At 48.6% G+C, this 25,427-nt stretch overlaps 2 protein-coding genes across 4 annotated transcripts in view; one reads left to right on the top strand and one right to left on the bottom strand.

The window, feature by feature from the left end:
* The window catches only part of LOC117349086 (putative nuclease HARBI1), a 179,500-nt gene extending 178,358 nt beyond the window's left edge, over positions 1-1,142 (bottom strand). Inside the window, exon 1 of one of the 3 annotated variants that reach the window (XM_033922194.1) lies at positions 1,090-1,142. The gene's annotated coding sequence lies outside the window, so the exon portion shown is untranslated. The other 2 variants (XM_033922101.1, XM_033922284.1) reach the window with 2 other exon arrangements.
* A 179-nt stretch (positions 1,143-1,321) lies between these two features.
* Positions 1,322-25,427, top strand: part of CCNH (cyclin H) — a 90,924-nt gene continuing 66,818 nt past the window's right edge. Inside the window, exons 1-3 of the mRNA XM_033922415.1 lie at positions 1,322-1,727; positions 4,989-5,111; positions 16,948-17,021. Of these exons, the coding sequence (XP_033778306.1) occupies positions 1,611-1,727; positions 4,989-5,111; positions 16,948-17,021 (314 nt within the window). The 5' untranslated portion in view covers positions 1,322-1,610. The remainder of the gene's footprint in view (positions 1,728-4,988; positions 5,112-16,947; positions 17,022-25,427) is intronic.

The following is a 25,427-nucleotide window of genomic DNA, read 5'->3' on the forward strand; positions in this document are numbered from 1 at the left end:
TTTTCAAAACCAAAGTTCTCTCTCTCAGAGAGGCCCTGATGCGGTAGCCGTTCTAACTAGTTGTACATGACTGCCCTGAAGCTTCTTCTCTGACACAACTTCCTGTTTCTAACGGATCGCGCCAAAGAAGCTTCCGGGCAGCCAAGTTAAGGCCCCTCTGCAAGAGAAAATTTTGTTTGGAAAAGTGCTGCAAAGGTGAGGGGAAGAGATGCCTGGACCATGGGGCCTCCTGGAGCTGTGGAGCCCAGGGCAGCTGCCCTGTTTGCCCTCCCCTATTGCCAGCCCTGACTACATGGAACGCTTATCTGAAATAAGGATCTTCTGTCAATGCCCTGGGCCAGCAAATGTTATTTAAACAGCCCCGAAAGCATGGAATGATGAATGAAGCAGACACTGTTGCTCTGGTTTCCAAGGTCCCCTTTACTATCCTTATTTCTTAATGGTTTGGACTGTAGATGTGCGATATGCATCTGTCACATAGGCAATATGATAGAGACATTTAAATACCTGCATGGCATAATTGCACAGGAGGCGAGTCTCAACTGAAAGTAAGCTCTGGATTAAGGTGAAAGGGGATAGACTCAGGAGGAGTAACCTAAGGAAATACTTCTCTATGGAAAGAGTGGTGAAGACGAAGCCTGTACAGTATTTCAATTCAAGAAAGCTTGGGACAATTGCAGAGGATCTCTAAGGGATATGGATGGATAGGCTAAATGGTTTTAATTTGCATTCACTTTTTTCTACTTTCACACCAATCTTTCATGCTCTTCCTTCTGACAACCTGTGATCTCTTTCCTCTTCCACTCAGGCTTGCCTCTCCTATCCCTCCTTACATTTCCCAGCCCATACTCAAAGCTAGCAAGTCAAAAAGCACTTTTCAGGCTCTTCCACAGAGCAAGAAAAATTCAAATGCAAGTTCCCACCTGCCCTAAAGATTCCATTTGTCAGTCTCCCCAAAACAAACAGTGCTTCTCCACCTGTGTTCAAACCTGTGCTAATTCAGTCCAAGAAGGTAGGCATTGAGAGAATGCATGAGGGTAGTGGTAGATGCACAGAATGATAATAATAACAGTTTATATACCGCAATACCGTTAAATCCTCCTAGCAGGAAGTAGAAACTTGTAATATGTACAGAACTGAAGAAGAGCAGAGGCAATAAGGAAAAAAACACTTACTGAATTTTCATTGGTTCAGCTGGGACACAATGGACCAATCACAAATGACCGCAGAGTCCCTGAGATCATTTCTTATTGGCCCGTTGTGCTGAAGCAGAACCAATGAAAAAAAATCAGGAAGTTTGCCAGCACTGAAGTGTGGAGAAAACTGATGATTTGAGTAGCAAACCCGCCCCAAAAACCGCCACCCGCCAAAGCCCTTTATTTCCCACCACGGGGCTTGAAAACTAGCCCAATTTGGCAGGAAACCCACTCAACTGGCAACACTGCAGGTCAAACATGGCTGCAGAACGTGTTATGAGATTATCACGGCGCTGCCTCCCAACTATAGCTGCGACCAGCCATAGCCTCGCGATGTTTCTATGATGTCAGTCGAAGGCGCGTGCGCCGTCCAGGCTGTGAGCAGTTAGGGAAAAGTTGGCCACTGGTGCTCTCATGTATCACAGTAGCACGCAGAGACTGCGCTGGACCTTCGCCAGTGAGCAGGAGCCGGGTCGCCTGAGGGCCGAGGCCAACACCAGGGTCCGAACCAAAGTCTCTGTCGTCGGCAAGGTAAAAAAAAAAAAAAAAGACAAAAGTGATAGGGGATATAAATTTCCGCAGACGCTAGCGGGATGACGAGCGCGATGGCATTATTCAGTAGGTGTGTAGAGCAGTTCTGAAGTTTCTACAAGCGGATTGGACACGAAATAAGCCAGTAAATGGGCGCCTTTTCCACGGTGCCTGCAGCCTGGTTTGGCCACTGCTGGAGACAGGATGCTGCTGGACTTCGGTCTGTCCCAGTATGGCAAGTCTTATGACTAGGGGAATGCGTGCCTGATGAATTGTCGCTTGCTTTCACTACTGACAGCCTATGCGAAGAATCAGCCTTTCAGGGAAAGAATGAATCTTTCTTTATTTTGTTTTTTGAGCCCGCCGTATATTAACTTCATAACCGTTTCTATTTTTTTTAAATTAGAAAACAAGTGCTTCTTGTGTATTATCTATGGTGTTATTTGTATCCATTCGATTGATTGTTTTTGTCTTTTATCCATTTTGGATTCTTGTAAATAATATTACGTTTTTCTGATGAGAGAAAACGAGTTTTCATTGTCGTCAGCCCTACTGCGGTATTCCTCGGCCTTTTGTGGTTAAAAACAGGTAAAAGCTGGATCCTCTTACCTTACAGATTCCACCTTAAATTAGATCCATGCAACAGTGGGTCTGGTCTGCAGGATGTAGTTTTGGAGCTGCTAGAAATGTGCAGGAGCCTCCCAGTGGAAAAAGATCTAGCTCCTTTTTTTTCTGTCTGTGCTGATCAAGCTGCTGGTTTTAGGACCCAGCCTCCTTTTCTTCCAGTTTAAACACTGCTGCGAGATCCAGAGGATGCTGGGTTAACTGTTGGCAATCAAGAAAAGGGAGCCTGATCCTATACAGTACTTTTAAATGAGAAGATCCAGCTTATCAAAAGCTGGATCCTGTGATGCATGGATCTAATTTAAGGTAGAAGATCTAACTTTACCCAGTCCTCTTTATGGCAGTGTTAACAGCTCATAGTTCAGTCTCATGTGAACCTGATCATTGGGAATGCTTTCAAAGGCATCACTCCTTGGAGACATATGAGTTAACTTTTCAAAATAATTGTAGTACCAGACACAGCAAAGGAGCATGATGCTTAGTACTCACCAAGTGGGCACCTATCCTTCAAGGAGAGGCCAAATCAGCTTTGCATGAAAATGCTGTGGCTCACTGGTTGAGCTGCTGCCTCAGCACCCAGAGGTTGTGAGATCAAATCCCGGTGCTGGACAAGTCACTTAATTCTCCAGTGCCCACCACTTTGAATGTCAGTTTTGAAATGCCAAAGTGACAAAAAGGCAGTATACAAGTTCCCTTTCCCTTTTTTTCCTTTTAAAGTGTTTTTTAAATACTGGAAATAGAAATTGTGATTCCAGTAAAAAAAATAAAAAACCCAAAACAAAGAAACATATGCCATATGTCTTTGTCTGCCATCAGTTCATTTTTCTATCTAGTCTGTCCAACCATAACGTCTACTAGCCCTCCCTCTCCCTTAGAGATCCAACGTACTTGTCCCAAGCTTTCTTGAATTCTGATAACATTTTTTTAGCTCTACCACAACCACTGGGAGATTGTGCCACGCATTCACCACCCTTTCCTTGAAAAAGCATTTTCTGAAGTTACTTCTGAGTTTATCCCCTTTCACTTTCAACCTATGTCCCCTAAAAGTATTTAAATGTCTTTATCCCTTTCGTCTTTCCTTCAAAGTATATATGCCACACCGTACATTTTTCTTCTATACCGCAAGTTTTGACTAGGATTCAATGTGGTTCACAATAAGGTTCATAGTGATTTACAATAGAATGTGAAATGGTTCATAAGACTCTTGATCTAGGACTTGAACGCTGGATGAAAATAAGTGGGTAGAGTGTAGTTAATGATATTGGTTCAAGGAGAAAAGGTGAGTCTTTAGCCTTTTCCTGAAGATATAGTACATGTGTGTTTGCCGCCGGTGATGAGGGAGGTCATTCCATACTTTGGGCCCCTGATATGTGATCGTGGATTTGTGCAGCTTCTTCCGAAGTACTTATGATGGAAAGGGGAAGCCTAGTTTGAATTTCTGGTGTGGTCTAGTGGTGAGAAAGGAGTGTGTGACCGTGATGTCTGTGTTTAGTCTTCCAGAATTATTGCCATAGATGGCTTTGTGGACTATGCAAGCTATTTTGCATTGTATCCTCTTCTTTATTGGGAGCCAATACAAATTTTTCAGAAGTGGTGAGGTGCTCTTGAATTTGCTTTATCTTAAAATTAATCTTGCTGCTGTGTTCTGAAGGAGTTGCAATCTTTTTCTGCAATACCGCTGTGTAAGAAGTTGCAGTAATCCAGGTAAGTGGGGAGGACCGCTTGTGCGATTGTTCTGAAGGTCGGCTGGCTCAGTATAGATCTGATCTCTCTTAGTTGCTTGAGTCGGAAGTAGAATTTCTTGACCAGTGTGTTAATTTGGTTCGTGTTGGTGAGATCCAAATTCAGGATTACCCCCAGTACTTTTGAGGACACCTCCATTTTGATTTTCTCTAGTTGTCTGTAGAGACCTTACCAGGTCTCTGTGTAAGGTAGTGAGTTGATGTTTCTGGCCCATAAGATCTTAGTCTTTATTTTGTTGAGTTTGAGAAAGTTTGTTGTGGCCCATGCACTGAGGTCATTGATCAATCTTCTTATGTGTGCTGTGGTGTCATCGAAGGTGTCTTTAGCTGGGCTCAGTAGGAAGATGTCATCCGTGTAGTAGAAAATGTGGACATGAGGATATGAGATTGTTAAATCTGTTCCCGTATACTTTATGAAAAAGACCACTGATCATTTTATTAGCCTTCCTCTGGATCGACTCTATCCTGTTTATATTTTTTTGAAGGTCTGGCCGCCAGATTTGTAAACAATATTTTAAGTGAGGTCTCACCAGAGTCTTATACAGGAGCATCAGTACTGTTCCCTCAGTTTTTTACAGCCCAAATGCATGACCTTGCATTTCTTAGCATTGAATTTTAGTTGCCCCATGCTGGCTTTTACAAAGTTGTGGTAGAGGTTTCGACCATGGGCCGGTGAGATAAATGCTCTGACGCTCAGGAATTCTATGAGTGTCGGCGCATTTACCTTGCCGGCCTTTGTAAAAGGAGCCCCCAAGTTTGCAAGCAATTTTCCAGCAAAGTCTTGCCACTTAAGTTAGCTCTGTCTCTGGAAGTTTAAGAAAGTGAGGTCATTTAGATTGAAGTAAATAGTAGAAGCCCAGAAACATTGCTGCATTCTTTTCTTGTTTTCCAAAAGGTGTTGCCTGCTGATGTCTCACTTCTTGAACCGCATGAAGAGCTGATGATTTGTAGATACTATGAGAAGAAGCTTATGGAGTTCTGTTCTGCTTTTAAACCTGTAATGCCCAGATCTGTCATGGTGAGTTGAATAGTGAACAACATACTACATGGAAGATACCTGAAAAATATCTTTGCAACACCATGTTTTCATTTGTAGTGTTATTTATAAGTGATTGACTGCAAGGGATTTATTTCACCCTTGTTTCTATTAGGTTTTGGAACTCAGGGGTCAGAGATCTTCCATTCACTAGATCTTTATAGTTGTGCAAAATAATCTCTTTTCTATTTTTGATTTCTTAATTAGATTTGTCATGTAATTGGATTTTTCTGTAATTTCACTTTTGGTTTAAACTTTTTTGAGTATGTACTTGTGATAGGTTTTTAATAAGATTGTTCTATTGCAGTTTTGTAACTTTTTATGCTCATATTTTATATTTTTGCCTGTATATTGCCTCAAGATTGCTAAGTGGTTCTTTAAGCTTAAAAAATTATGGTAACCATTTTTGATTGCGGCTCTCATGGGGACAGAAGCGTAGGAAGATCGCTTCTTCTCTGCTTCACTGCTAGACTACCAGGGCTTTAAAAGTAAGGTCTAGCGGGGTCAGGAAGGTGGGGGTTTTTTTCTCCAGTTGTCAGTACCAGGTCTGTGTAAGGTAGTGTTAACTGATATGGATAAACAAAATATCTTTAAAAGAACTTAGACTATCAACCAGGTCACACATTAAATATTTAAAATACTGTCTTCTGTAGCTCACTCATCTTAATCTTCTTGTTTGTTCATAATCTGGAAAAGAAAACCAAGCTTTTCTGTTTTATTGGGTCCCAAACAGTTTTTTAATTTGGAACAAATGAGTCCAGAGGAAGAGAATATTCTTTCTATATCAGCAGAAGAAGCTACTGTGGTTAAGAACATAAGAATTGCCGCTGCTGGGTCAGACCAGTGGTCCATTGTGCACAGCAGTCCGCTCATGCGGCGGCCCCCAGGTCAAAGACCAGTGCTCTAAATGAGTCCAGCCTCACCTGCATACATTCCAGTTTAGCAGGAACTTGTCCAACTTTGTCTTGAATCCCTGTAGGGTGTTTTCCTCTATAACAGACTCCCAGAGTGTTCCAGTTTTCTACCACTCTCTGGGTGAAGAAGAACTTCCTTACGTTTGTACGGAATCAATCCCCTTTCAACTTTAGAGAGTGCCCTCTCATTCTCTCTACCTTGGAGAGGGTGAACAATCTGTCTTTATCTGCTAAGTCTATTCCTTTCAGTATTTTGAATGTTTTGATCTCTCAGTCTCCTCTTTTCAAGGGAGAAGAGGCACAGTTTCTCCAATCTCTCACTGTACGGCAACTCCTCCAGCCCCTTAACCATTTTAGTCGCTCTTCTCTGGACCCATTCTAGTAGTACCATGTCCTTCTTCATGTATGGTGACAGTGCTGGACGCAGTACTCCAGGTAAGGGCGCCTCATGGCTTGGTACAGCATCCTGTTCCTTTCTTGCATTTCCTTTCCTCTTGTGTCCCTTTCGATCTGTCTTGCCTGTCAGTGAGTCTTCCCCTCTATCTTCCTGCACGGTATCCTCCGGGTATACCGGTTCCCGAACCGTCAACTATCAGTTTCCCCTTCTTCCTAGTTTAAAAACTTCTCAACTTCTGCCTTGATGTTTTTTGCAAGTAGCCTCATTCCGTCTCTGCTGAGGTAGAGTCCGTCCTTCCTGAATAGCTTGCTCTTCCCCCAGAACGTTGTCCAGTTGCGCACTAAATGGAATCCTTCCTCACACCAGTGCCGCATCCACGTGTTTACTGCTTGCAGCTTCATCTGCCTCTTCTTGTCAGCCCTGGGTACTGGCAGGATCTCCAAGAATGCTATCCTCTGCATTCTGGTCTTCAGCTTCCTTTCTAGCATCCGGAACTGGTCCTTCAGTACTTCCCTTTTGTACTTCCTGTTGCTCACGTTGTTCATCCCCACATGGATCACCACCGCCATATCTTCTTCTTCCACACTGTCGATGATCCTGTCGATGCGGCTCACTATGTCTTCTGCCTTGGCTCCCGGTAGGCAGGTAACCAGCTGATCAAGTCTTCCTCCTGCTATGTGGCTGTCAACTTGTCTGATAATGGAGTCCCCTCAACGATTGCTGTCCTCTCTATCTTCTCTTGATTCTCCAACCGCAGGTCTGTGTCCCTGTGTCTGTGCACCTTTAACGCTCACCTTCGACGCACGCCAAAAGGCTGAGCACCGTTGGCCCTTCCCCTTTTAAGGAGGAGCTCGGGTGGATGATGTCGGGGTGGTCAGAGCTACCTCTCGCCGATGCCCCTTGCTCTCTCCTGCCTTCTGTTGCTCCTTCTTCCCCTCTCCTGTTCTCTCTTTCTGCTTTTCTCTCCTTCTCTTTTCCTGCCTCCTGCTTGCCTGCCCAAGCCTGTTTAACTGAGCACCGTTGGCCCTTCCCCTTTTAAGGAGGAGTTCCGGTGGATGAAGTCAGGGTGGTCAGAGCTACCTCTCGCCGATACCACTTGCTCTCTCCTGCCTTCTGTTGCTCCTTCTTCCCCTCTACTATTCTCTGCTCTGCTTTTCTTTCCTAGTGCTTAATAAGTGACTTCCACCAGTTCACAGGTATAACTTTCTTTAAAACATCATTGGCAAACATATATTAGCTCTGAAGTTTATTATAGTTGACATTACAGTTGGATGATTCCTGGATACTCATGTCATAGTTAACTCCTGTTCTTCAGCATTTAAGAATAGATCCTGGTACTGGATATTGATAATATTTACAAGAAAATGAACTGGAGACAGTGCTTGGAAACATAGAAAGATGACGGCAGATAAAAGCCACAGGGCCCATCTTGTGTGCCCATCTGCAGTAACCATTATCTCTTTCGGTCTCTCAAGAGATCCCAGGCTTGTTCATTTAGTTTTATAAGGCTTGTAATTTAATTCTGTTATTATGCAGCCATTCAGGAAGTGGTGCGCTCCCACGCAGTAGCACGCTTGTGTGCCGCTGGCCTCGACATACTGGTAATCAGCAGGCAGCCATCCAGCGAAGCACCAGAGACCACCACAATTAGGAAGTGGCAAGGGCCCAGGCATTAGGGCGCTTGTGCGCTGCTGGCCCCGACATAATCAGCAGGCAGCCGTCCAGCGACCACAATTTAAAGGTATTGCCGGGGAGGTGCTGGGTCAGAAGGTGCCTGGGACGGAATTTAAAGGTGTCAGGGGGGTATGTAAAAGTGATGATTGATGGGGGGGGGGGGCTGGGACGGAATTTAAAGGTTCCGGGGGGTATGTAAAAGTAAGTATTCTGCTCTATGTGCATTTCCTGAGATATCAATTGTTTCTGCAAGAAAGACCTTCCCTAATGTTTATTTATTTATTTCAATTTCTATCATGTTCTCCCAGAAGCTCAGAACGGGTTACAAGTAGACATTCACAATCGTTTGAAAACAGACTAGTCATGACAACAAATAAGTTACAGTAGACAATAACAGAGCTTATTCTAGAGACCAGACTGGTAATAGCGAAGAGTACTAGGAGAAGTATATTGAGGAGGCAGTTTTTTAACGGCCCGATTGGCAGAAGATTGGTTGTTATACAGGCACATACAACATGATCATTGTGGACATTTTTCCACCCATCAAGGCTAGGGCTAGTAATTATACCTTCTAGACCTGTTGTTGCTACTACTACTATCCATTCAGTTGTGTCCGACCCTTGGATATTCTGTAGGCCAGTCCTCTCCTTGCTTCCCTGTTTTCCACAGCTTCTTTCAATTGCTTGATGTTCATTCCCATTCCATTCTTGATGGTATCCAGCCAACTTGCCTTTGGTCTCCCCTGCTTCCTTTTACCACTTACCATTCCAAGTAGCACCTCCTTTTCTAGTGAAATTGCCCTCAGCACATGTCCAAAATAGGTCGGTTTCTGTCTGGTAATCTTGCATTCTAGGGACAACTCTGGGTTTATATGATCAAGAACATCTTTGTTGGTGATTCTAGTTATCCATGGGATTTGTAGAAGTTTTTTCCAGCACCACAGCTCAAAGGCATTGCCACAGTCAAGGAAAATGAAGCTGTCAACCACTTCTATTTTTTCAGTGTTGATCTTTATGTGGACTTTGTTGGTGGTAGTCATGATTTTGGTCTTCTTGATGTTCAGGTAAAGTCCTATCTTCTCACTTTCGTTTTTCAGCTTCAGGATCAACTTCTTGAGGTCCTTCTCACTCTCTGCCACCAGGTTAGTTATCTGCGTATCTTAAATTGCTGACGGTTCTTCTGCCTATTTTTACCCCAACACTTGTGTCAGCCCAGCCTTACATTGCTAGCTGTCAGCATTTTCTGTTAGCCTAACCAATGTCAGCATAGGCCTATAGGAGTGTATGTCAATCATATCAACTTGGACATGCCTAAATTACATCTAAATTATCAGTGCTTAAAAGTAACAAAAGGCTTTAGTGGTACAGATTACCAAGCTTATCTCCCTGCCTAGTAAGGCAGAGTGATTCTAAAAGGATGTGCAGGACCATGGGGTTGATTTGGTCCTAAAACAACAATTTGCTGCCTTGGCTCTGGGGCTGAAGGCTGTGGCAATGGCTTCTTTTGTTGCAAGTGCCTGCCATACTATCTTGCATCAGGCTTTGACAGTGGAAGAGGATGCCTACCTCCAGTTGCTGGTTTTATGGATGGATTATGTAGCGAATGCTGTCTGTGACATGTTCAAGGTCATGAGCAAAGTCTAAGCTTTTTCCATTTTCACCTGTAGGCTGGAAATTCTGCCTCCATGGCTTCCTTTCAAGGGGTTGCATCCTTTTTGGTAAGGACTTGGATGATGTTATGGCCAGTGTGGCAGATTGTTGCACTAAGTCTCTGCTAGAAGTAGACCACTTGCCCGGGAGGGGGGGGGGGTCATGGTTCTTTTTGTGATTTTCAATGTTTTCGTGAGACAATGTTTCAGTGTTCTAGACAGAGGTTTAGAGACTCTAGGCAAGCTCAACCCTCAGTTTTACACACCACAGCAGCCTCCAAAAAGTCCCAATGATGCCAGGCTAGTAGCTGAACTCCAACAGATAGGTGGGAAGTTGTCAGCTCACTGGGAAGCCTGGGTGAGGATTTGCTCGGACCAGTGGGTGCTAGACATCATTCAAGAGAGCTACAAGTTGTAATTTTTGCACCCTCTGCCAGATTTATTTGTGAACTCTCCTACCAGATGCCCAGAAAAAGCAACCAGGGTCGAGACCATGGTGAAATGGCTCTTTAGCTATACAAGCTGTAGTGCCAGTTTCAGCAAACAAATCAGGTTTGGGCAGATACCTAATATACTTTATTATTCTCAAAAAAGATTCAGAGGACTGGAGACCAATTCTGGATCTTAAGTCCGTTGACGTAGCTCTGAAGATGCCCCAGTTGCGGATAGAAACCATTTGCTCAGTCATTGCCTCGATGACGCCGGGAGGGATTTCTGGCCTATCTGAATTTGACAGAGCCATACTTGCATATTCCCGACACATGGAAAGTTTATTCCATGTGTTGGAGCAACACTTCCAATTCTTGACACTCCCATTTGGTCTGGCAATGGCATCTCGCACCTTTTCTAAAGTGATGGTTGTTGCGGCAGCACACTTGTGCAAGGCAGGGATCCAGGTTACATAGAAACATAGAAATAGACGGCAGATAAGGGCCACGGCCCATCTAGTCTGCCCACCCCAATGACCCTCCCATACCTTTCTCTGTGAATAGATCCCACGTGTCTATCCCATTTGGCCTTAAAATCAGGCACGCTGCTGGCCTCAATAACCTGAAGTGGAAGACTATTCCAGCGATCAACCACCCTTTCAGTGAAAAAGAATTTCCTGGTGTCATCTGTACTTGGACAATTGGTTTATTGGAGTGCCTCCAAGGAAGTCCATGCTGGATCGGTGGCACAGATTGTCTAACTTCTGCAGGACTGGGTTGGATCATCAACTTTCGGAAAAGCCACCTAGAACCAACACAATTCCTAGAGTACTTAGAGATCTGCTTTGACAGGTTAGAAGATTGTGGTTTTCTTCCAGAGCCACTCAAGTTACGATACCAGATTCTTTAGATCTTGGCAATGCCTGCTCTCAATGCTTCAACTTTAACTCTATTTCACTTCCAGTCTTCTTATATTAGAATTTTTTTTACCACACCTTGGTAAACTCAAGGATGATAAAGATCCTCAGAGGGTCAAACTACCCAAATGGTTCACGTGAAGCTAATCACTGAACCTGATCTTCATAGGATCATTGGTACATTTTTTAGTAAATTTATATTTTTCAACAATTCTTTTTAACAATTCTTTTTAGTACCGTATTTTCACGTAGATATCGCGCACCCGTGTAAAACGCGCACACGGGTATAGCGCGTGGGAAACCGAAATATATGTTTAAAAAATTTTGTATACCGCGCACACCCGTATACCGCGCATGCTGCCCGACTCTCCTTTCGCCCGCCCCGACTCTCCTCTGGCCACCCCGACTCTCCTTTCGCCCGCCCCGACTCTCCTCTCCCCCTTGAGTCCTGTCCCCACCCTGAAAGCCTGATGCCACCCCGACATCCGATTCACCCCCCCCCCCGCACGACCGCTCACACCCCCACCCCGAAGGACCGCTCGCACGCACCCCCACCCCGAAGGACCGCTCGCATGCACTCCCACCTGCACCCCCACCCTGAAGGACCGCTGGCACCCCCACAGCCTCCCGACCCCCCCCCCAGGAGGGAGCCAAAGCCCTCCTGGCTCTGGCGAAACCCCCCCCCCGCTAGTTGTTCGGGCCAGGAGGGAGCCCAAGTCCTCCTGGCCCTGGCGAAACCCCCCCCCCCACTAGTTGTTCGGGCCAGGAGGGAGCCCAAACCCTCCTGGCCATGGCGAACCCCTACCCCCACCACGCACTACATTACGGGCAGGAGGGATCCCAGGCCCTCCTGCCCTCGACGCAAACCCTCCTCCCCCCAATGACCGCCCCCCCCCAAGAACCGCCGACCCACGACCCCCCTGGCCGACCCCCACGACACCCCCTTCCCCGTACCTTTGTGTAGTTGGCCGGACAGACAGGAGCCAAACCCGCCTGTCCGGCAGGCAGCCAACAACGGAATGAGGCCGGATTGGCCCATCCATCCCAAAGCTCCGCCTACTGGTGGGGCCAAAGGCACCTGGGCCAATCAGAATAGGCCCAGGAGCCTTAGGTCCCTCCTGGGGGCGGGGCCTTGGGCACATGGTCGGGTTGGGCCCATGTGCCTCAGGCCCCGCCCCCAGGAGGGACCTAAGGCTCCCAGGCCTATTCTGATTGGCCCAGGCGCCTTAGGCCTCACTAGTAGGCGGAGCTTTGGGACGGATGGGCCAATCCAGCCTCATTCCGTCGTTGGCTGCCTGCCAGACAGGCGGGTTTGGCTCCCGTCTGTCCGGCCAACTACACAAAGGTACGGGGAAGGGGGGTGGGGGTGTCATGGGGGTCGGCCAGGGGGTTCGCGGGTCAGCTGGGGGGGGCGGTTGGAAGTTCTTGGGGGGGGCGGTCGTTGGGGGGAGGGGGTTTGCGTCGAGGGCAGGAGGGCCTGGGATCCCTCCTGCCCGTAATGTAGTGCGGGGTGGGGGTAGGGGGTCGCCGTGGCCAGGAGGGTTTGGGCTCTCTCCTGGCCCGAACAACTAGCGGGGAGGGGGGGTCGCCGTGGCCAGGAGGGTTTGGGCTCCCTCCTGGCCCGAACAACTAACGGGGGGGGGGGGGTCGCCAGTGCCAGGAGGACTTGGGCTCCCTCCTGGCCCGATATTGTCGGGGAATTGTGGAATCGGCGGGGCAAGAGGGCTTGGGCTCCCTTTTGCCCCGATCGTGTCGGGGGTGCCGCGGTTGGCTGTGGCAAGAGGGCTTGAGCTCCCTCTTGCCCCGATTGTGTCGGGGAGTCGGCGGAGCAAGAGGGCTTGACGTCAGAGAAAGGGCGGGACCTCCGGAAGAAGCAGCGCAGGGCTCACAGAAGAGCCGGGACCGCCAAGAGGAAGCAGCAGGACACCGGTAGGAGCTTCTACATGGTGGGGGGGGGTCGGGAGGCTGTGAGAATGCGAGCGGTCCTTCAGGGTGGGGGTGCGGGTGGGAATGCGTGCGAGCTGTCCTTCGGGGTGGGGGTGCGGGTGCGTGTGAGCGGTCCTTCGGGGTGGGGGTGCGAGCGGTCCTGCGGGGGGGTGAATCAGACGTCGGGGGGGGGGAACTATGTAAAAAAAAATTTGTAAAACACGCTCACACGTATAACGCGCAAGGTTATGCACGGTTTGTAAAAACCGTGTATAACGCACGCGTTATATGCGTGAAAATACGGTAAGTCTTTTTAGTAAGGTATTTAGCTGAATAATTTTAAGGGAGCGCCTCATTGCTTGGCACTATATTCAAGTGCTTATTCAATGGGGCGACCGTAAAGGTTGTTCCTTGGGTGAAGTCTCATGCCCCCTTCAGGAAGTGGTTTTGTCCCACTAGTCTCCACTAGAGAGCTGCACGGGAACGGGGATGACGGGAATCCCGCGGGTTCCCCCTTTGGGTCACGGGGATCCCGTGGGGACGCCCCCTAGGGTCGCGGGGATCCCATGGGGACGCCCCCTAGGGTCGCGGGGATCCCGTGGGGACGCCCCCTAGGGTCGCGGGGTTCCTGCGGGGTTGGATCGCAGTGCATTCGAGCCGCGAGGGTAGTCTCCTCCTCCTTACCTGCACTGTCGCAGCACACAGCCGAACGGAAGTCTTCCCGATGTCAGCGCTGACGTCGGAGGGAGGGCTTAAGCAAAGGGCAGGTAGGAAGAAGGCAATGGCGAACGAAAGAGGGGGGAGGGGGCGGTCCGCCCCGAAGAATGTGCACAGCCGGTCAGGTCCCCCGATCGACCGACAACAGGCCCGGCCGACAAACCTCCCTGCCCTGTAGCCGCGAATCTAAATTATCTCTTACAGCAGCTTCAATACTCCAGCTGCTGTAAGAAGGTAATTTAGATTTGCGGCTACAGGACAGGGAGATTTGTCCGACCGGGCCTGTTCTGTTGTCGGTCGGGTGCGGAAACGCCACAAAGGTAAGGGGCAGGGAGGGAGGAAAGGTGGAATGGAGAAGAAAAGACGCTTAAGGGGGGAGAAGGCCGCTGAAAGCACTGGGGAAGACAAAGGGGTGGAGAAGGACGCTGAAAGGACATGGGGTAAACGGAAGGAGGGGGGGAAGGATGCTGAAAGCACATGTGGAAGACAGAGGGGTGGAGAATGCCACTGAAAGGACATGGGGAAAACAGGGGTGGAGAAGGCCACTGAAAGGAAATGGGGAAAACAGGGGGGGAGAAGGCCGCTGAAAGGACATGGGGAAGACAGAGGGGGGAGAAGGCCGCTGAAAGGACATGGGGAAGACAGAGGGGGGAGAAGGACGCTGAAAGGACATGGGGAAGGCAGAGGGGGGAGAAGGATGCTGCCTGACAGGACATGGGGAAGATGGTGGGGGAGAAGGACACTGGAAGGAAATGGGGAAGAGGGAATGGGGAGAAGACCCTGGCAGGGAAGAAGACAGAGGTGCCAGACTATGGGGGGAGTGGAGGGAAAAAGATGGGTGCCAGACCAATTTGGGAGGGGGGAGAAAGGGAGAGGCACAGTAACAGAGCAAATGGAAGACACAGAGAGAAGAGAGGCAGTGGATGGAAGGAATTGAATGAGAATATGAAGAAAGCAGAAACCAGGCAACAAAGGTAGGAAAAAAATTGTTGTTGTTTTTTTTTTGCTTAAGGATAAAGTAGTATATTAGTTGTGTTGATAAAAATTTATAAACATTAGAGGCTCTGTTAGAAACCCGTTTACAAAGTATGTATTCTTCCCAATTAATATTTCCAAATTAATAAAGTCTTTTTGCTTATTTTTAAATGGGTTTCTACCAGAGCCTTTAATTCAGTAGCATAATTAAATGAAATAACTATTTCTGTAGTTTATAGGGACGGGTGGGGACGGAGGGATTCCACGCGGGGACGGGTGGGGACGGAGGGATTCCTCGCGGGGACGGGTGGGGACGGTTGGGAGTCCTCACGGAGACGGGTGGGGACGGGTGGGACTTTGGCGGGGACGGGTGGTATTTCTGTCCCCGCGCAACTCTCTAGTCTCCACAGAAGGATTCCTTCCAGATACAGCTGGCCTGGATGGTGGGGGTGCATTGGAGTTTGCTTTGATGGCTCCAATCAGAATCGCTGTCGAAGGGCTTGCTTCTCTGCTGCTCCTCTTGGGTCATCCTGATGATTGATGCCAGTCTTTATGGCTGGGGGGGGGGTCATTGCAATGGTTATCCTGTTCAGGGTCAATGGTCGCATTCTCAGAGGAAATGGTCCATCAACAAACTGGGGCTACAAGCAATTTGCTTGGTGCTGCAGACATTGGAGAACACCTGGAAAGCAACATGGCCAGAGTCCTCTCAGACAACAACACAGCTGGTGGCATAGATCAAAAGACAGGGCGGCACCAAGAGTGCGCCATTGAGAATGGAGGCCCAGCTGCTGTTTTGTTGGGCCAAAACCCATTTGCAAGTAATATGAGCAGCGCATGCAACGGGAGTGGGGAATGTGCTGGCTGAGTATCTCAACCAGAAGACTCTGGATTTGGGAGAGTAGTTTCTCTCCTGGAAGGCTTTTAACTGCATTGTGAACTCATTGGGGCTTCTGACTTTCATTCTGATGGTGTTGGTAGCCAACAAGAAAGCCTTTTTTTTTCTCCAGCTAAGATTTGAGCTCAAAAGTGCCAACATGGACACTATAGTACAGCCTTAGCCAAAGAAGGAGCTGTTATATGTTTTTCCTCATGGCTCATGATCGGCTGGGTCATTCGAAGAATAGTGGAACACCCAGGGTTGGTAATCTTGGTTGCCCCAGATTGGCCGCGGTGACTATGGTATGTGCATCTAGTCCATCTGCAAAGGGACAAGAATCACAAACTGCTGTTGCATCCAAAGCTTCTCTCACAGGGTCCAGTGGCCCAGGAGGATTCAGAACACTTTGGGCTTACGGCATGGCTCTTGAGTGTGTGGATTTGGTTATGGCCACACTTGTAAGATCTAAGAAGCTGTTGACTGTTGCTGCCTATGCTAAGGCTTGGAAGTCGTTTCAGCGTTGGTTGTCTAAGCAGAGTGTGGAGCCTTTTCAGGTTCTGCTGTCAGTAGTTGTAGCGTTTCTTCAGAACAGGCTAATAAAAGGTCCAGTGGTTGGTTCCCTCAAGGTAGAGGTAGTAGGCCTCTTGCTTTAGGACTCAAGTGGGGAAGATTTCTTTGGCCCAGACTGCATTATTTCCGTGGATGTTATGCAACCTGCCCTGAATGTATGTCTGGACATGCCCACACTATATCCAGCAAGCTATAATGTGAGCAATAGGCCTATATTAAGAATTAGACTAAGAATTAATTGCATTAACCTGAAAGTATAACAATAAATTGTAAAAATGGTACTTGATATGTAATTTTAGACATGATTTTTCGTGATCAGCAGACAAAAATCTGTAAGATATACCTGAAAATGTCAAAGAAGCAAAAACTTTGTTGTCCAGTGTAATCTATCACTATAACACACTGGGAGAATGTTTGAGCTCCATAAATGTTTCTGATTGGTATGGTTAGTTCAATGTTTCAATTGTTCAATTATCATGTTTAACACGTTTGTTATAATTTCAGAGCAGAACAGATTTTTAGTTTGGGGAGTCTCTCCATACCCTTTCTTTTTATGTGTACCTATATAAGGCTATCGCCTGCTTTAGTACAAACTGAATGGGGCAACAGAGCCATCTGGATAAGGAGGAGTTGAAAACCTAGAATGGATTCCTTCTCCATAGCTCGCAAGCATGGGAAGAATACCTTACTGTCCAGAATGACACACCTATCTATGAGAAAACATATTAGCAAGGTAAGAACCTAATCTTATTTTCTCTTCCTTTAAACTTAGGGAACAGCCTGTATGTATTTCAAGCGTTTCTATCTCAACAATTCGGTGATGGAGTACCACCCTCGAATAATAATGTAAGTGATTTTTTGAAATGCAATTAGAATATAAGTTATTGATTGAGTGTGCTGTCTCTAATAGTAGCTAATCTGGGTGATTTGAAATCAAACTAATGGAGTGATGCTTATTTTTCACTCCTGCCAAACTAACACCTGTAATGAACCTAAGCTCCAGAGCCTTGCCCAAACTTAAAAGTCTTTACATGTATACTTTTTACAAATGTGGGAGAAGGGAAATATGATATACAAATTTAAATATCTCCATGGCTTATATCAGGGGTGCCCACACTTTTTGGGCTTGCGAGCTACTTTTAAAATGACCAAGTCAAAATGATCTACCAACAATAAAATAAATTAAAAAAACACAAAGCACAGTGTACGCTGAGAAAATGTTAATTATCATTCCTATTCCGGGTTTTTTTCAAAGAGGTCAAGGCAGATGACTCTATGCACTGTCACCTCAGTAACAACCATACAAAAATAGACAAATATACCCCCCTCCCTTTTTACTAAACCACAATAGAAGTTTTTAGCGCAGGGAACTGCGCTGAATGCCCAGCGCTGCTCACGACGCTCATAGGCTCCCTGCGCTAAAAAACACTATTGTGGTTTAGTAAAAGGGGGGCCATAGTGCAAAATATAGACAGCAGATATAAATTCAGACACATTTTGATCACTAAAATTGAAAATAAAATAATTTCTCCTACCTTTGTTGTCTGGTGATTTCATGAGTCTCTGGTTGCACTTTCTTCTTCTAACTGTGCATCCAATCTTTCTTCCCTTCTTTCAGCCTGTATGTTTCCTCTCCTCCAGACCTCATTCCATCCCCCAGCTTTTTCTTCCTCTCTCCCTGCCTTTTCTTTCTCCCTTCCTCCCTTTCTTTTTTCTGTCTTCATGCCCCCTTTCTTTCTTTCTGTTTTCCTTCTTTCCTTCTGTCTCCCTGCCTGCCCCCTTTCTTTCTTTCTTTCTCCCTTTTTCCCTGCCCTCCACCAAGCCACTGCTGCCACCATCGGGGAACAGGCCCCCAAGCCACCGCCATTGGGTAACAGGCCCCAAAGCCGTTGCCCCCCCCAAGCTCTCCCTGCTTCCCTGCGTCGGGCTGACCAGCATTCTTCTCCCCGACGTCAATTCTGCCGTCGGAGAGGAAGTTCCGGCCCAGCCAGGCAGCGATGGTTGGCCTGAACTTCCTCTCCGACGGCAGAATTGACGTCGGGGAGAGGAAGGCTGATCGGCCCGGTAGATCGCCAAGGCAAAGTGAGTCTATCACGGAGCCTGGGATGGGCTCCGCGATCAACTCACTTTGCCTTGGCGATCTACCGGTTGATCACGATCGACCTATTGGGCACCCCTGGCTTATATGCATAGGAGGCTATTCTTTCAGTTGAAAGGAAACTCTGGAATAAGGGGGCATAGGATAAAGGTGAAGGGAGATAGAATCAGGAGATGAAGACTGTATCTAAATTCAAGAAAGCATGGGACAAGCACATAGGATCTTTTATGGAGTGGAAGGGATAGCAAACAGTATGGATGGGTTGATTGGATAGGCCCTATGATATTTATCTGCCATCATTTTCTGTATTTTTATGGTTTTTAAAGCCCAGTATTGACCATATCCAGGGGTAACAAATTCTACAACTTTAACTGTGAGCTGATAAAAAAATTTTCTTTTAAATCTGTAACTAGTTTAATGACGTGCTACCAGTCCTAGCAATATATGAACCTTTCTGGGAGGGAAAGGTGACTAAAGTACCATATAATATAAACCGAGGTAACCTTTTTTCCCCAAAAAAGGAGGGAAAAAAGGTTGACTCAAATATAAACCGAGGTTAGAAATTTGGGTATTTGAGTGTCATTTGAGTTGTTTTGTTATTCTTCTTTGCAACACTCACGTACCATGTTCATTTTTCCTCCATTCAAGGGCTGTAGGTACAAAAGATATGATAAAACCCTCTCTTTCCTAATTGCTTTATGGGATAAGGATTTCAGGCAACTCTTATCATCCACTTCTTAACTCCATTACAGGAAACAACTCAAGACTTTCTTGTTTATTAAATTTCTTAGTTCTTAATATTAATATATCTTCATGTTTATTTATGGATCGTAGCTAGCCTTTTGTAAACCGCATTGAACTTTACGGTAATGGTGGTCTAGAAATAAATTCTTATGTTATGTTATTTTGTCAGGGATCAAGCCATAAGTAATCACTCATTTTTCAGTTCAGGCTATTTTGTGTAAAAAACCCAAAACAACTGAAGGAGAACTGATAAATATTTTCCTACTTGGGGCCACAACACCAACCAAAGTTTCTGGACTTCTGTCCCCACCAGAACACCTGGCTTCAATCACACATGCAGAAAACAAAAAAAAAAAACCCTTTTCAAATACAAACCCACAAACTAGGGGCCTGTTTTACAAAGCCGCACTAGTGGCTGTAGCGCGGTAAAGGCTCTGAAGCCCATATTTAAAGGGCTTATCCCAGGACAAGCAGGCAGGTATTCTCACTAGTGGGTGATGTCATCAGACAGAGCCCCGGTACGGACGTCTCACAAGCACGTGTTGCTTGTAGAAACTTAAAGTTTCTAGATGCCCGCACCGCGCATGCGCCGGTGCCTTCCTACCCGGAGATCCGGGCGTGTCTCCTCAGTTCTTTCTTTTCCGCGGAGCTGAGAAGTTCAACTTCTTCATGCGCTAGCTGAATTCAGTTAAATTTGCCTTCCTTGTCCGCGTTTTCGTTTTCGTTTCTTTTAATTACTTTAACAGTTCTTTTCTTTTTCAAAAAAAAAAAAAAAAAAAAAGGAGAAGATTACTTCCTCCGGCGGGTCGAACGGGCCGGCCACGTGGCTCAGGCCCACGGGCTTCGACCTCGCGGCAGAGATTTTCCGGCCTATGTCCCGGCCAATCACCGGTTTTAAAAAGTGCAGCAAGTGCCAACGCGCGATTTCACTCACGGACCCTCACTGGCGCTGTTTGCAGTGTTTGGGCCCTGACCACATCCCGAAATCGTGCGGGCCTTGCTCTACCCTTACGGCACGCTCATTCAAGCGGCGTTGCCTATTGTGGGAATCGATGTTCAAGATGGACGCAGCTAAGGATCCCTCAGCCTCCACTTCATCTGATACCTCCCCGGTGCGGGCGAAACCGGCATCGACTCCTCCTGCATCGAGTGCGGCGAAACCGGCATCGCTCGCCCCGACACCATCCACGAGCTCGACGTCGGTGCCTGCCCCGGTCTCCTCGGTTCAGGTACCTCTTCCTTCCACAGTGCCACCAATGGTCATCAAAGTGCCGAAAGCTACTAAGCAGAAGCACTCGACCTCGAAGGAGCGCGATGTCCGTGCAGGAGGACCCCCTTTCGGTGCGGATCCCTCCCTATCGGCTTCGCTACGGTCCGTGCTGGAAGCTCAATTCGTTGAGCTCATGCAGACCATCGGACCCGGGCTCATCGCTGCCATACAGGGTGACCTCCCGGTACCGGTCCAAAGGGGCGGTCCGCCCCCTCCCCCTCCCCCACACCGTTCGACCTCGACAACCGACGAGGACGAACGAGGGAGGGCGGCGATACCCACGCGGCAAGCCTCGCTTACCGACATGCCGCCATTAGAACCCATTACGCCTCCGCGCCAACATGGGACCAGACCTTCGATCGATACTCGAAGCCCTGGGCATAGTCAGGAAGAGTTCCTCCGTACTCCTTACCAGACTTGGGTAGCGTCGCAGGAACCCGCATCGCAAACCCAGTGGCGATCCACTGCTTCCAGCCCTATCCACTTGGGGACCTCGGGAGACCATGCGATGCACAGACGATCCCGATCCCCGTCCCGCCACCGAGACGGACACCGATCGAGACACTCATCCTGGCACTCCTCACGCTATTCGGAGGTGTCACCGCAGAAAAAACTGCAACGTAGGGGATACTCCTCATCAGAGGCGTCCCCTCCGAGGGGCCCAGAGTACGAGGAGACACCGGTGCCCGATTCTCCTTGTCACTCCCCGATGTCCACGGACCTGGAGGCCTCCTCCTCCGCCAGCCCGTCCCACAGACCGACGCTGGCGGAACAATTATCCTTTTCATCATTCCTCCGACAAATGGCGGATGATCTGGATGTGACCCTTGACACGGGCTCCCGATACTCCAAAGAGTATCTGGACACCATGCATTTACCTAACCCCCCAACGGAGTCGCTTCGGCTCCCCCTGCATAAATTACTGGACCAGACCTTCATGCAGTGCTTCGAAACGCCGTATTCCATACCGGCGATCCCTAGCAAACTCGATGCTCGATACCGCATCGTGCACCATAAAGGGTTCGAGGGCCCCCAACTCTCCCACCAATCCCTGCTGGTCGAGTCCTCCCTAAAACGCTCTCATCCCTCCCAGGTCTACGCCTCTGTACCGCCGGGCCGAGAGGGGAGAACGATGGACAAATTTGGTAGAAAATTCTACCAAAACTCCATGATGGCGTCACGGGTGCTAAACTACAACTTCTTTTTCTCTTCCTATTTGGAGTTTTTCTTGCCGGTGCTCCGCAAGTTCACTCCGTTCATAGACAACCAAGCTCGATTCGAGTTCGAGGAAGTGGTAGCCTCCCTCTCCCAATTACGCCTCCAGCTGATGCAATCCTCCTTCGATGCATTCGAACTCTCGGCACGCGCCGCCGCAAGCGCGGTAGCGATGCGTCGCCTGGCATGGCTCCGTACCATCGATATGGACCCCAACCTTCAGGACAGACTCGCCAACGTACCATGTGCTGGAGCTGACCTGTTCGATGAATCTATCGAAACTGTTACCAAGAAGCTGTCGGATCACGAAAAATCCTTTCAGTCCATCCTGCGGCCTAAACCCAAGCCTCAACAGTCTCGACCTCCCAGGCCACCCCTGATTTACCAGCGGCGTTACATGCCCAGACAAACGCCTGCTGCGAGGCAGCCTGCGAAGAGACAACCTCCCCAGAAGTCTCAACAAAAACCTCAGCCACCGGCCGTACCTAAGGCCCCCCAGCCCTTTTGACGCCCCCCCCCGGGAGCATAACCTCGACCTCTCCCATAGGGGGCCGCCTCCATCTTTTCTACCATCGATGGGAGGCCATAACTACGGACCTATGGGTCCTCACCATCATAAGAGAGGGATACTCTCTTCAATTCCACCAGGTCCCTCCGGACCATCCCCCAAGAGAGTATCCTTCAAGCTCGACGCAGACCGCCCTTCTTCTTCAGGAAGTCCAAACCTTACTCCAGCTTCGGGCTGTCGAGCCGGTCCCGTCAGACCAGTTGAACCGAGGGTTTTACTCCCGGTACTTCCTCGTCCCGAAGAAAACGGGCGACCTGCGACCCATTTTAGACCTTCGGGCCCTCAACAAGTTCCTGGTCAAAGAGAAGTTTCGCATGCTGACTTTGGCTTCTCTATACCCCCTCCTCGAGCAGAACGACTGGTTATGCTCCCTGGATCTCAAGGAGGCCTACACTCACATCCCCATTCACCCGGCCTCCCGAAAATTCCTCAGATTTCGGGTGGGAAATCTGCACCTACAGTATCGAGTGCTACCATTCGGCCTATCTTCATCCCCCAGAGTCTTCACAAAGTGCCTGGTGGTAGTGGCCGCAGCACTCCGGGACAGGGGTCTACAGGTATTCCCATACCTCGACGACTGGCTCATCAAGGCCCCGTCAGCCCCAGAGGTCACTTCGGCGGCCGTGGCTACAACCTACTTCCTCCAGAATTTGGGCTTCGAGATCAACTTCTCCAAGTCTCATCTACAACCCACCCAGTCCCTCCCCTTCATCGGAGCGGTCCTGGACACCACCCGACTCCGAGCATTCCTACCTCGGCAACGCATGGAGTCTCTTCTTCATCTCTGCCAGTCGGTGTCGACTCGCCAAACCCTACCGGCGAGACAACTGATGGTGCTCCTGGGCCATATGGCCTCCACAGTGCATGTGACACCCTTTGCCAGACTCCACCTCAGGATCCCCCAGTGGACCCTGGCATCACAGTGGAATCAGACATCCGATCCACTATCCAAACGCATCTTAGTCACACCTGCTCTTCGGCAGTCTCTACTTTGGTGGATGACCTCTTCGAATCTATCCAGAGGTTTGCTGATGCACTCTCCCCCCCATCAGAAAGTCCTCACGACCGATTCGTCGAATTACGCATGGGGGGCCCATCTGGAGGGTCTCCGCACACAAGGATTCTGGACCAATGCGGAGAGACTACACCAAATCAATCTACTGGAACTCAGAGCCATTTTCAATGCGCTCCAAGCTTTCCAACACCTACTCCACGACATGGTAATCCTCATTCGCACAGACAATCAGGCCGCCATGTATTATATCAACAAGCAAGGAGGCACGGGCTCGGCCCTCCTTTGCCAGGAAGCTCTACGAGTCTGGGACTGGGCGGTGCGCCACAACACCCTACTCAGAGCAGTATACATCCAGGGGGAGAACAACGTCTTAGCAGACAAACTAAGCCGTCTGCTACAACCGCACGAATGGACTCTCCATTCCAGCCCCCTTCACCAAATCTTCACGCAATGGGGGACGCCACAGATAGACCTCTTTGCGGCTCCCCACAACGCCAAACTGCCTCAGTTTTGCTCCAGGATTTACACTCCCCATCGCCTCGAGGCAGATGCTTTTCTACTGAACTGGGGGAAACGATTTCTATATGCGTTCCCACCATTCCCGCTGATCCAGAAGACTCTGGTCAAGCTGAAACTCGAACGGGCCACCATGATTCTAATAGCTCCTCGGTGGCCCAGACAACCTTGGTTCTCCCTCCTACTTCAACTCAGCAGCAGGGAACCAGTACCACTTCCAGTGTTTCCTTCACTACTTACTCAACATCAAGGATCACTACTTCATCCCAACCTGCAGTCTCTCCACCTGACAGCTTGGTTCCTCTCAACGTAACCCCTCACCAATTCTCACAAGAAGTGAGGGAGGTCTTGGAAGCTTCCAGGAAGCCCGCCACTCGACAATGCTACTCCCAGAAATGGACCAGATTCTCCTCGTGGTGTGTTTCTAAGTCAAAGGAACCTCAGCGAGCTTCCTTATCCTCCGTGCTGGACTATCTCCTACACCTATCTCAATCTGGGCTCAAGTCCACGTCCATACGAGTCCATCTGAGCGCTATTGCGGCGTTCCACCAGCCTCTACAAGGGAAACCCCTCTCGGCCCATCCGGTGGTCGCCAGATTTATGAAAGGACTCTTCCATGTTAACCCTCCTCTCAAACCACCCCCAGTGGTTTGGGACCTCAATGTAGTCCTTTCCCACCTCATGAAGCCCCCGTTTGAACCACTCAACAGGGCCCCTCTGAAGTACCTCACCTGGAAAGTGCTTTTCCTTGTAGCCCTTACGTCCGCTCGCAGAGTCAGCGAACTCCAGGCATTGATGGCGGACCCACCATTCACAGTATTCCACCATGACAAGGTGGTCCTCCGCACTCACCCGAAATTCCTGCCTAAGGTGGTCTCCGAATTTCATCTCAACCAATCCATTGTACTTCCAGTATTCTTCCCTAAGCCTCATTCTCACCACGGAGAATCGGCCCTTCACACTCTAGACTGCAAACGTGCCTTGGCTTTCTACCTGGATCGCACCAAGCCACACAGATCCACTCCTCAACTTTTTGTCTCCTTCGATCCTAATAAGTTGGGAAGACCCATATCGAAGCGCACCATCTCTAATTGGATGGCGGCTTGTATCTCTTTCTGCTATGCCCAGGCTGGATTATCACTTCCTTGTAAGGTCACAGCCCATAAGGTCAGAGCAATGGCAGCCTCAGCAGCATTCCTCAGATCAACACCAATCGAGGAAATTTGCAAGGCTGCCACCTGGTCCTCGGTTCACACATTCACCTCACATTATTGTCTGGACACCCTCTCCAGACGGGATGGACAGTTTGGCCAAACAGTATTGAAAAATTTATTCTCTTAAGTCGCCAACTCCCCCTCCATCCCACTGAGGTTAGCTTGGAGGTCACCCACTAGTGAGAATACCTGCCTGCTTGTCCTGGGATAAAGCAATGTTACTTACCGTAACAGTTGTTATCCAGGGACAGCAGGCAGCTATTCTCACGTCCCACCCACCTCCCCTGGGTTGGCTTCTCAGGCTAGCTACCTGAACTGAGGAGACACGCCCGGATCTCCGGGTAGGAAGGCACCGGCGCATGCGCGGTGCGGGCATCTAGAAACTTTAAGTTTCTACAAGCAACACGTGCTTGTGAGACGTCCGTACCGGGGCTCTGTCTGATGACATCACCCACTAGTGAGAATAGCTGCCTGCTGTCCCTGGATAACAACTGTTACGGTAAGTAACATTGCTTTCGAGGCTGTTGCCGCTGAGCATGGTGGCACACACGTACTAAGCAGCCGTAAGCGGCTAGCTTTCGCTCTAGGTGTGTAAAAAATACATGAGAAATA

This window comes from Geotrypetes seraphini, chromosome 1 (genome assembly GCF_902459505.1).
Source record: "Geotrypetes seraphini chromosome 1, aGeoSer1.1, whole genome shotgun sequence".
Classification (NCBI taxonomy): Eukaryota; Metazoa; Chordata; class Amphibia; order Gymnophiona; family Dermophiidae; genus Geotrypetes; species Geotrypetes seraphini.